Source organism: Egretta garzetta, unplaced genomic scaffold, assembly GCF_000687185.1.
Source record: "Egretta garzetta isolate BGI_Z169 unplaced genomic scaffold, ASM68718v1 scaffold14, whole genome shotgun sequence".
Taxonomy (NCBI): domain Eukaryota; kingdom Metazoa; phylum Chordata; class Aves; order Pelecaniformes; family Ardeidae; genus Egretta; species Egretta garzetta.
In genome coordinates, this window is record NW_009259588.1 from 195,198 (window position 1) to 208,190 (window position 12,993).

Here is a 12,993-nt window from a genome sequence, read left to right on the forward strand (position 1 = left end):
CAGGAGAATGCTATGGGAGACTGTGTCAAAGGCTTTGCTGAAGTCCAGGCTTTCCCTCATCTACCAGGCGGGTCACCTGGTCATAGAAGGAAATCTGGTTGGTTACGCAAGACCTCCCTTTCATGAATCCATGCTGGCTGGGCCTGATCCCCCGATTGTCCTCCATGTGCCTGGTGAGCACACTCAAGATGAACCTCTCCATAATCTTCCCCGGTACTGAGGTCAGGCTGACTGGTCTGTAGTTCCTCGGATCCTCCTTCCAGCCCTTCTTGAAGACAGGCGTCACATTTGCCAACCTGAGGCAAAAAAACCCCTTGTGTCCTTCCAGCTCGGGAGGCTGGGTACCCTGGGGATAACTCATTGGGCCATTAAAGACCGAGGCAAAGAAGGCATTGAGTATCTAAGCCTTTTCCTCGTCTTTAGTGGCAATGTTCCCCCTTGCATCCACTAGAGGATGGAGGTTCTCCCTGGCTCTCTTTTTGCTATTAACATATTTATAAAAACTTTTCTTATTATCCCTTACAACAGTGGCCAGGTTAAGTTCCAGCTAGGCTTCTGCCTTTCTAATTTCCTTTCTGCATGACCTGACAAGATCCCTGTACTCTTCTTGGGTTGCCTGCCCCTTCTTCCAGAGCTCCTAAGCTCTCTTTTTTTTCCTGAGTCTCAGTAGTAGACCTCTGTCCAGCCAGGCCGGTTCACAGAACATGTTAGAACTGTTTCACGAGGTTCTAAATTCCCTTCTACTCTTTTTGGTTTGGATACACCACTCTTCATGAATGTTTCTATGTTCTAACCACACACAAGAGCTCTCCTTGAATTTTTCTGACCATGCTGCTAGGAACCGTAGTACCACCTAGCAGCAGCAGTGACAGTGCCACACAAGAACACATAGCAGCGCAACATTCAGCTGTTGCATAATAGCTCCCACTCAGCTCCACACGGTTGTTGCCTTCATGCCCACAGAGGCACACTGCTTGATTTGTAGATTGTAAAGGGAAGCAGGCGAATATAACACTGCAGCAGAACAAAGGACAGCTAGAACAATCCATCCATTAGATCAGTAACATACCGTTACTCCAGATATAATTGGGGCTTTTCCTTCGATTAGTTTATATATTTCTTGAACTGCTTCCTCATCACTCTTGTCTTTAAATCGTTTCTTGGAGAGTTCTTGGAGAGCTTCCTTAAACTGCTCAAAAGTGATAGTTCTGGAAGACTTTCCCCTGTGGAAACATACAGAAATTGAAAGAAATTACAAGAGAGCACAACAAGCGTTCCAAGAATAGCAGCAGGGTTTCAGTTTACCACAGTGAACAACAGAAAACTGCAACAGAACAGGAAGAACTCATGAAGCTCATTTATGGTGTCAGGTAAAACATATACCAGGAACATCACTTTCTTTTCTAAATATATCAGTAGGATAGCACTTTAGAAACTTCCCTTGATCAATGTTCAGAAATATATAGGAAATAAAGGGACCTGGCTGGCTTGCTGTCAGAATACCCGCAGCTCATCAAACCAAATATAGTCTCGTTTGGTTTATCACTTGTGAAGTCTTCATGCATAAAAGACAAGAACTGAAGCATCTTAGATGAGTTTTGTTATTTAATATTTTCATTCCTCTTTGAATAACTGGTTATGACATATTATTCATAGGTCACCATTTATATATTCACAAGTAAATTAAGAATGCTATTGTGTAAAGCAAGCTATTGAAAATAATTTAAAAACTTGAAATTCCTCCTCTATTAAGGACTGACAAATTTTAAAGTGATGCATTTAAATTCAATACCTGTTTTCCTTCTTTGCCCATCACCTTCGTAAAACATTCACAGGTTCATGGAAAACACAATATGGCAGTCTGATAAACTCATAAGCCCCCCAGAACTTCAGAGCTGAAGACTTGCTGTTGTTTTCACTAATAGGAAAGCCCACACTAGTAAATTACTTGCTTAGGTTTACTTTTAGTGGAGAAGATTTTGCTACAGCAGTGTACAGTGCAAAATCCAATGAATGAGAAATTCACACTTTACAAACCTCTGTTTATACAGATCCTGCAGATCTTTTATACCCATCAAGCCAAAGGGTCCAATTGATAAAACTCTTACAAAGAAACTCAGCATTCACTAGAGAGATGTGTTTAACCAGAAGGGGATTAACGCAAGTTTGTTTTCTACCATTTTAAAATACTCAGTTTAAGCAGGAGATAATATAGTGGAGTACACGTTGTTCCTTTCTTTTCCCTAATATGAAACTATTTTTAGTGTTCCTCATTTTAAAATTCAGGCATGAGGCCACAGCATCCGTGAGATTACTTACCATTAAAAAAAAACCCCACAACTTTTCTATGAATTCTTTCACACACAAACCACACCTTTTCCTGTATTATTATATTACAGATTCCCTGATCTTTAGAACAAGAATTTACACAACAAAATTCAGCCATACGTTTTAAGCTAAAATTTAACAGATCAAATAGAAAAATTTTCAAAAAGATGTTCTGATACTTACGCTGATGTAGCCTTAAATAGTACCATCTTTAACAGCAGAAGATGTTTTCAATTGCTTACATTATGAAACCCTCAAAGAAGTATTTGAGAGTCCATGTTGCTGAGAAACATGCTACTACATGAGTTTTGTTTGCTGCATAAGCATTTCTTTTTATGCCAATTTAGAAAGCATTTCAAGCCAATCAGAATAAAAAACCCAAAACCCAACACCACACAACCCAGACCAGTCCTTCCAACAGTGACAGCTGTTTATACAGGAATAAATGATAGATGCAAGGATAGAGAAAGTGTGCACTGGCAACATAAATCTCAGCCTAGAAAAAACTGCATAGAAATCTAATTTTAATTCAAGTGTCACAAACAGCCACTGTGAAGAGCAATTCATCTAGCTACCTATCATCGACTGATCTCTCAGATACCTTCACAAGTCAAATCCCCCTCAGTTGGAGGGTGCCTCCACTAATGAAAGGGGGAAGCGATATTCTCAGTTTTAGACACCAACAGTTAGGCAGTGACTCCTACTTCAACTAATCAAACACAAAATTAAATTTTATCCCAGGCTTTTGAAACAAGGAGAAATTGGTTATTCATAACAAAATTCAACACTAACACAACCCTTTACAAACTGTTCATTACTAGTGTCCCTTCTTTCCAACACAGCCCAACATGTAGCAAATCCCTATATACCTCACACTTCCTATTTTAGCCAGAAATAAATTTTATCTGTTTTTTGACCAAACTTTGCTGTTTGTAACTACTTATCTGCTTTAGGTGAAGCATATGCTCATGGAATTAGCTTGTAAAAGAACATCATGACAGTGGAAATGAAGAATATAATCCAGTATTTCATTTATTAGAAAGACACATAGAATAAACTGCAATTAACTACTTAGAATTTGTCCAGGATTCTCATTAATAGGATTAACATCCCTCTTCTGATGTAACATATCCAAGAACTTTTAACTAGCTCAAGAGGTCAGGACGTCATTTTGGTTTGCCTCTCATTTAGAAAAAGATGGCATTGGCAATCACTGCAAAGCTTCAGCGTAACACCACACTAATGCCCTTGTTCACTACAGACTCACAGCCATATCTAACATACAGACCTTTCAAATGTAATTTTCTATAGCTCATAGAATCATTTAGGTTGGAAAAGACCTTTAAGATCAAGTCCAACCATTAACCTAACCCTGCCATCCCACCACTAAACTATGTCCCTAAGCACCTTGTCTACCCATCTTTTAAATACCTCCAGGGATGGGGACTCAACCACTTCCCTGGGCAGCCTATTCCAATGCCTGACAATGCTTTCTGGGACGAAATTTTTTCCTAACATCCAATCTAAACCTCCCATAGGTTAGCTGGAAGTCTCCAATCAGGATTGCTACAGTTTAGCTTGGATCATCAGTCAAGATCATCATAATGGGAAAGGGAATGACCAGTTTCAGCAAAAACTGAAGTTCATGTTGACTCTTTTTATTTTTATTAACACGTGTAGAATTTTTAGTTCCACAGATCAAATAGAAGAGAATTAATTTTTTTTTCTGTATTAAAAATAAAAATACGCAAATAAGGGTGCCCAAAGGAACACAGAACATGTCCTTCTGGTCTGAGACATAGCCATTCCTACCTCTCACATTTGGTCTTTTCCCTGTCACACTAACATGGTGAAAATAAATTAGTATTTTCCACTCCAACTTAAGGTGTAACCACAAACTGAATAAATATATATGCAATATAGTATTGCTGCTAGACCCAAAAGAAAAAGAAATGTGCATCATAGCAGACATTCTTTACAAGCAAAAAAATATTAATTGGAGTGACACTTATTTTTAGTGCATTTGGAGTAAAGCAATTTTTGGAACTGTATCCCAAGTAGAAGTTTCCTAAATAAAGCAGCTTTGATTTTTAAATTCATTACCTTTTTCTACATGCCAAAAATAACGCCTTTCACCCTCCCATCTATTAGAATATTATCGGACCCACTTGAAAAGCATCATAATTAACTCAAAAATTCTAGAGTTGCAAGGTACGCCAAATCTTGAGGAAAACCCTAAGAACACAACTCTTGAGTAACTCACCTGTTCTGGCACTTTTGGTATGCCATGTACGATACACGTATGCCATGTACAGTAGCGTCTTAAATTACCAAGTAGCAACGCTACAACCCCTCCTGTCTCTAAAGGCAAGCCTCAAAGGGCTCTGAGCAGCTGCTGTCATCATTGTAACCTGGCAGGACTGCATGCTCCTACCTTCTCTTCTATCTGTATGGTAATGGATAGAACACAGAGGACAAACCAGACTGAGTAGGTAGAAATTATATCTCCCAACAAACCTAAATAGCTCTTGATTTTGCCACAGGATCAGGCCCCCCCAAGGTCCACAAAAAAGCCCTGCAGAGAAGGACTTGGGGATACTGGTGGATAAAAAATTGGACTTGAGCCGACAATGTGTACTCATAGCCCAGAAAGCCAACCATATTCTGGGCTGCATCAAAAGTGTGGCCAGCAGGTCTAGAGAAGTAATTCTGCCCTCTACTCTGCTCCGGTTCAGCTGTGTTCAGCTCTGGAGTCCTCAGCACAGGGAAGACATGGACCTGTTGGAGTGGGTCCAGAGGAGGGCCACAAAAATGGTCAGAGGGATGGAACACCTCTCCTATGAGTAAAGGCTGAGAGCATTGGGGTTGTTCAGCCTGGAGAAGAGAAGGCTCCGGGGGGAGATTATTGCAGCCTTTCAGTATTTGAAGGGGGCTTATAAGAAAGATGAGACAGACTTTTTAACAGGGCCTGTAGCAATAGGACAAGGGGTAATGGTTTTAAACTAAAAGAGGGTAGATTCAGACTAGATACAGGAAGAACTTTTTTATGATGAGGGTGAAACACTGGCACAGGTTGGCCAGAGAGGTGTTGTAGATGACCCATCCCTGGAAACATTCAAGGTTATGTTGGACAGGGCTCTGAGCAACCTGATCTTGTTGAAGATGTTCCTGCTCATTGCAGGGGGAGTTTGATTAATCACCTTTAAAGGTCCCTTCCTACCCAAACTATTCTATGATTCTATTAAAAACAATATGAGCACTGCATGACACACAAGACAGTTGTACCCTCAGTTTATTTACTTTTAATGCCCTGATTGCATTCAGGAAGTCCCTTCTTCATGCCAGCTTTTAAGAGGTCATGAAGTTAAACTAAAAAAAAAAAACCAACCAACTAAAAACCCCCAAACCAACCAGTTTCTTTCTATTAAGCAACTGCTACAAAGAATCAGCTTCTTTGTGTGTAACTTGTTTTTAGAAGCTCATTATAAATATCACGTTTCCATGGGAATAACAAAGCAAATACATTAATTTTCTTTTTCCAAGTGTTACAAGTTCAAACAACTTGTTTATAATTAAGTATGCCAAGGGCGATCTCTCAGCTCTTCTCTCAGGTTTAGCACTCCAGAGAGTTAATAGAGACCTGAGAGAAGATAAAATACTGTACATCAAAAAAAAAAGGGGAAAGAAAAAAAGAATATGAATTAAATAGAAGGAATGTGTGAGCAGCTACAGAAACATAACACAATCGTACACTGGAAACGCAAATTAAAACTATCTGACCAGAAAATGAGACAAAATGGAAAATAGTAACAATAGAGGGAAGGGAAAGGTGGGAATAAAAAGGGTTTTTATGAAAACACATTGTAAGGTTGTGTGGCGGTGTGCTCCCCTCCTCATCTCTGATTCCCCCTCCTTTGACTTCTTTCAAGTGATAACCACCTGTGGCAGTGGTGGTAGATGTGTCTGGTCTGTGTCGGGTCTTGAAGGATGCACCCACTGGATGTGGGGGGAGACAGATAACAATACAATAGCCAAGGGCTATTGTGGAATGTGCCCACCTAAGCACAGTGGTCAGTATGCAAATATGACTATGACCCAATTACCTTACCCCCATAAATAGTGAGCAGTCCAAGAGTCCCTTGAGCTCTCCTGCACGGCAGCAGGCTGCACGCCAGGATCTCCCCTTGAGCAGGGACGCCTCTCAAGGTTACTCCTCGAGGTTGAGAGATTCCTTGCCACAACAGATTCTCGGTAAGTGACTAACAGCATGCTAACAGCTAAGTGACATAAAGGATTAATTGTGCATATATAATCCTTTAGTCATAAACCATTGACCAAGTCTGGGACTAGGATTGGATCCAGCTGCACCTAGACTCCTCTCTGAGGAAGAAGTTTCAAAAGCAAGGGGATCTTTTCTGAACCTCATGACTCAACGGGAAGGTCTCCCTGACAGTTTTGTCTGACCCTGTCCTCTATGCAGTAAATAACAAAGTGTACCTTGCCATTGAATTTCATAAACTATTGTCACATTTACCACTGAACTTTGTTAATTCACTCTTTTACACCAATAAACTACATTATTTTTGCCTCCCTCTCACTCCATCCGTGACAGGTTGGCCACCTCAACAAAAAGAACAAAATATATATGAGGGACATTATTAACATAAATTTTTAAAGCCCCGTGCTTTATTATGACACAAAGAAACTTTATGTTTAGGAAGGATACATTCTTACATGCCATTGTTTTAAGCTGTGATTCTGTCAACAAACAGAATTACTCTAATGCATCATCCTTCCGTGGAGGAAAATGTGCGTTCATGGGACACTCATGGAAGTTGCTTGTATCTACGCTTACCTTTGGGAACAGACTGAACATAATCAGAAGAATTTTAGGAAGCTTCCCATCACTTAGAATCATAGAATCACTTTGGTTGGAAAAGACCTTTGAGATCATCGAGTCCAACCTTTAACCTAACCCTGACATCCCACCACTAAACCATGTCCCTAAGCACCTCATCTATCCTTCTTTTAAATACCTCCAGGGATGGGGACTCAACCACCTCCCTGGGCAGCCCATTCCAGAGCCTGACAACCCTTTTGGTGAAGAAGTTTTTCCTAATGTTTAGCCTAAACCTGCCCTGGCGCAGCTTCAAACCATTCCCCCTCGTCCTATCATCTGTTACCAGGGAGAAGAGGCCGACCCCCACCTCACTACAGCCTCCTTTCAGGTAGTTGTAGAGGGCAATAAGGTCTCCCCTCAGCCTCCTCTTCTCCAGACTAAACAACCCCAGTTCCCTCAGCTGCTTCTCGTAAGACTTGTGCTCCAGACCCCTCACCAGTTTTGTGGCTCTCCTCTGGACATGTTCCAGCAATGCAACATCTTTCTTGTAGCGAGGGGCCCAAAACTGAACGCAGTATTTGAGATGCGACCTCACCAGCACCGAGTACAGGGGGACGATCACTTCCCTGCTCCTGCTGGCCACACTATTCCTGATACAAGCCAGGATGCCCTTCCTTGATGGGTAATCTCTACATGTAACCACTACAAATGGGGAGATTCTGTACCAATGTGTGAATTCCTCAGTTTACTCTTGGGAACCCAAGTTCACATATATAAAAGCATCAGTTCTGAGCCTGGACATCAGCATAGTGAACATAAAGTGTAAAAGATCAAACACTGGCCCAAAGTAGACTGCAATAGCAAGTGATGCAGTTTTCAATTGCAAATATTACTACTAACAGTGTCCTGAGTTCACAAGCTTAGAGCAATGCAGTGTGAAAATGTACTGTTGCAAATTAATACTTCTATGTTATTTGGACTTGAATACTACTTGGATTAACAGTTGTCTTCAATTTTTGCTGAAAAGACAAGGTAGTACAAATACACTCCATATACCCAGTATGCAAAACCCTTGACCAATATTAGAAATCTTCATCTCCATAATACTATTACAGTTAAGACAGCGAAGTCTCTGACTTGATAGTTTTCTGTCTTAATCTCTGAGCTACCAAAAGTCATCCAATACTGCCATTCCAAAAGGTCACCTCTCCTTTCAATCTTCCTGGATTGAAAAGGGGAAAGCTAGATGTAAAAATACTCAGAGAAGCTTCTATTCTTGCTAGTGTGCCAGAGAGAATTATAGCAGCATACACTAACCAGGACTGTTTTGCTGTGGAAGCTGTCATCTACCCACAAAGGTCTAAGGAGCACAGGAAGTCTGAAAAGGTTCTGAAGACAGCATAACTAGAGGTGGGAGCCCAACAAATGTTTTTGCATAAACTCTTGTACAAGGAGTTTTGTTTGTAAGGTTTATTTAGTCTAAATTCACCATGGACTTGGGTGTGTCAGTCAAATGAGCAGTCAAGCAAAATTCAACAGCATCATCTCTTGTAAACTGGAACAAACAGGATTTTAGGTACTTTGTACATTTATTCCCTCTCAAGGCAGTCTCATTCATTCAGAAGACAGAACAAAGGATTGCACTGGCAACAGAATGCCCAAGTGGCTTATTTGTCACAGTTTCTGACTTACTGGCACAATAAATTTATTCAGGCAACTTCTGATGTGCCACTACTGCTCCCACATGCAGTTACCATGCAGGTAACTGCTAACCAAATAATAAGAAACACTCCCGAATTATCAGAATTAATCATCTAAATTATTCAAATTAATCATATAAAGCTGTCATGGTAACAATCATATAAAAGTGTCATAGTAACATTGAGAACAGACCATGTCAGACTTTTTACCCCAAACCCTAACAAAGGCATATTTCCTAATGAGATTCAGACCAGACTTTGAACTTCAGTTGTTTCTACTTTATCTTAACAAACAAACAGATGAAGGGAAATGGGAAGTGTTTCCTTTAAAACATGTTTCTTTTTTTTTTTTAATTAAGAAAAATAGATGGATCTTGCTCAACTTGTTCAGAATTTTTTACTTTTTTTTCCAAGAGCAATCTGCAATGCTAAAAGCTCAAGACAGCTGAAACATAGCTTGTCATACAAATAGATTTTTCTTATTTACCACTTCACAGCAGCAACGTTATGATTAATACTGTGGTATTTTCCAGAGCATTCACTCCTGTTCACTTAGTAGAACTCACATTTATTCTTTTCCTGCTCCTTGTGATAACACACCAAGTCTTCTTGATGTAGTCTATAAACATAATGTACATTAATAGCACTGGTTACTGGTGTTTGTACTGTACATGTTGACATGGTACAAAAGGTACCACAGACAAATTCCTTGAAGCAAAAAAGGTCTGTATTGGTCTCTGCAAAATACATCACTCATCTAGCAGAAGCATTCTTTTTTCCAAGAATATCTGCGTAATGTTACCAGAGCAAAGCCCAAGGCTAATCCGTTTAACCGAGAAGCAGATTATGCCACAGGGCTGGTAGGTTTTCTTTTTTCCTTTTGTAGTTAACAATTTTCATTTTCTGCTGTCTTTGGGCTACACAGCTCAGCATTTTTACTGTCCATCAGCCCCACAACTCACAGCCAAAAAAAAGTCCCAAACTAAAGCTAGGTCCTTAGGTAGGCTAACCAGGCTGCCAGAACTTTGCAATCCAATGGAGTATTTAACATATTCTTTGAAGTTCTGTTTCTTGCTATACATCAGTCAAGAATGAAATTACAATTTTGATACACAATGCAAAAAACTTACAAAAGAAAAAGAGAACACGGTTTCTTGGATAAAACTGAAAAACGTGTGACTAACCCAAAGCAGACAGTTGTGTAAAAATTTGACAAATATAGCTGAAGGGGGGGAAGGAAAGATACTGTAATACAGTTCTATTGGGTTCTTTGTGCTGTACTATCTAATAGCTCTAAAGAAAGGTGGTTGTAAAAGAACCAATTAAGAAAACAAAACTTGAGGTATCACCTTGCATTAGAGACTTCTGCACAATTAATGGGTAGAACTGGGATACCGAAATTAGACATCTGGATTTTGATGCAAAAAGGAGTAAATTGGCAAATTGTTATGAAAGAAGATATCCTTCCATAAGATAACCTCAGAAAAATGATCCTAGGAAGAAGATACAACAGAGATCTTCAGCTAAGGTAGTGGTCGCTTCTGGTACAGGCACCTTTGAATGCATGGCTATTTACCAGAAGTTGATTCCCTTGAGGGGAAGGTTAGGACTGACAAAGGACACACAGATGACCTTCATAATTACTCTATAAATATAACTTCTAGCATCACGGCCAAGTCAGATATAAGGAGCTGGACTGAATGGCTTCATATACACCACAATCACAAGGCAATGCCGTCATCAGTTTTCTCATCATTCCAGGAGAGCAAAGCAACAAGAGGCACAATGCAAAAATGCAGTGCAAAACGCTCTCTCTATCACAAGAACAGGCATGACTTGCAGAAACCTCTTTGGAGTCAGGGAGCGGGCAACAAGGGCAGAAAAACACACATAATTCACTCAGGAACTGAACCTGGAAGTTCCAGTTTCTCTCCAGGTGCTTTTTGTCTTATTACTGAGTGAGGGTAAAGCAGAGCACGCCTAGTTCATTCTAAGTATCTGTAACTGTGACAGCTTGTGAACTGCCATGCTTGGAAAGTCTGAAGCAAGAGGACTTCCGGAGCTCACTAAACCAGCAGTCGATATTTTTATCTTTATCAGGCTTTATTTTAACCTAAATATTTTAGGCTTCTCTCAAGAAAACTCTCTTTTCCTGTATTTGAAGTTAACATTTTTCTCCTCTTGGCTCTTTTTTTTTTTTTTTTGGCATTTCTGTCCTATGTGCTTCACTCACAGTGAAAATTCATTTCCATTAAAATAAAATCTGAAGTTTAAAAAAAAAGAAGGGGGGGGGCAAACCCAAAAGCTATGAGCCTATCAGATAAAACAGTATTGGGAAGGGAATGAAGAGGGGACCGGAGAAAGAAAATTACTTGCCAAAAACATGTAGTAGGTGAAAGCTTCCAAAAGAAAGCAAACTACAGAATGAGTTAAAGGGGTTAACTAGATTAATGGGACTTAAGGAGTATGAGGAGAAAAAGTCCAAGCAGAAAGTAGGTCTGACGGTTATATAGGGCTTAGAGGAAGAGATGAAATTAGCTTAAGAAAGTAGCAGAATCCACTTGTTTGGGGTTTGTTTGGTTTTGGTTTTCGTTTTTCTTTTCAGGTTAAGAGAACAAAAATAAAGTTATATCTGGATATTCAGGAATAAAGATCAATGTAATGGTTAGCTACCGATAAAAAGCTGCAAAGGAAGTATTTGGAAAACTCTGTGAAGCCTGAAGAAAGCGCATGCCCCAACTTAACGTCAAAGGAGTTTGCAAATGCATTGGTCATGACAAGCATGTACCTGAGTTTGAAAAGAGATGGAAACATGCGCTACCAAGTAGTCTGGTAGGACGTCAACTTTTCCTTGTTAACTGGTATCACACAAAGAAAAGAGATGTTCTGGCTGTCAATCCCTTGGTCTCTACAAAAGAATGTAATCACTGTACACACACAATGGATAAAAGATAGTAATTTTATCAGAAGCATATTGCTTTTATCCTTAGAATGCTGTCTGCTTCCGTGAAAGAATCCAATAAATGACATGCAACTTACAGACCATGTTGTTCAGTAACATAGAAATCTGCCTTTCAGGTGCATGATGGACTGGCACTATTTGTCAGCACAACTGAGGTGGGAATTAGACATTAAAGGACATGGCAGGGGTGATGACTGAAAGCAGCAGGGAAGTTAGCCGAAGTACAGAAAGATGTAAGAAATGGACAGCAAAAAAAGAGAGGCTGTAGCCAGGTCTTAGACCCAAGTGGTAGGGGACAAACTAGGAAGCAGGAAGATGGTGCCTCAGAATCAGGCTTCTGCAGATATGCTGGTTTCTTCTCCAGAGGGCTCAATTTATTTGCTATTCTCTTTGGCTCCTGTCTTCTTAAGGAGATGCACTAGGCAGATCATAGGGGAAAGAAGCAGAAACTTAACCACAGTGAAACAACCTAATACAGTTCACAGCTGCCAGGGACACTGCTAAGCGCATCCAAAATATGAAAATCCAAGAGGATGATGTCATAGCACTCATTAAGACAGCCTCATACCAATAAATGAAAGCAGGTAAGGGTAGCTGAAGATTTACTAAAAGTTCTCAATAGCTAATCATTTAATCTGTCAAGTCTTCCCCAGTGCATGATAAGCTTACTACACAAGCTAGTGATAAGAAGCTATTTTCTTATAATAATACTTCCCATTTTATCTTTCAGAGGGCTGAAGAAGCTGGTACAGCCACTACAGTTTCAAAAGCTCACTCTGCTCTTGCAGTGCAGCGGCTTGTAGCAAAAGCATTACAGCTGAGAGGACAGGGACAGTTAAAGCAGCGCACATGAACTCATCGCTTGATAACCCAGGGAAAAAAAGTAGGCAACACAGATAAGGAATCCTTCTAGAGCTTACCAGTAATTTAATATAAACTGACACATCTCATTCATCTCCCAGAAACAAACGCCAGCAGCTAGGTTTATTTTTATTTATCTCCCCAGCAGTGTGACATATTTAGTTAAAAAGGAGACCAGCCTACATACAATGAAAAAATGTCCAACACAAATACTGTTGAAAGGAAACAATGCTGCACAGCCGAACATCCTCCGAGCAAAAGTGAATGCATTTGATCCTTAGAAACTGTACGAAATTGTTCAT

The 12,993-nt window shown here is 40.0% G+C and overlaps 1 protein-coding gene across 2 annotated transcripts in view; it reads right to left on the minus strand.

The window, feature by feature from the left end:
* Window positions 1-12,993, minus strand: part of LOC104125466 (tubulin polymerization promoting protein) — a 73,703-nt gene that overhangs the window by 26,851 nt on the left and 33,859 nt on the right. For both annotated transcript variants that reach the window (XM_009637914.2, XM_035893472.1), the window contains one exon: window positions 1,070-1,223. In XM_009637914.2, coding sequence (XP_009636209.1) covers window positions 1,070-1,223 — 154 coding nt within the window. The remainder of the gene's footprint in view (window positions 1-1,069; window positions 1,224-12,993) is intronic.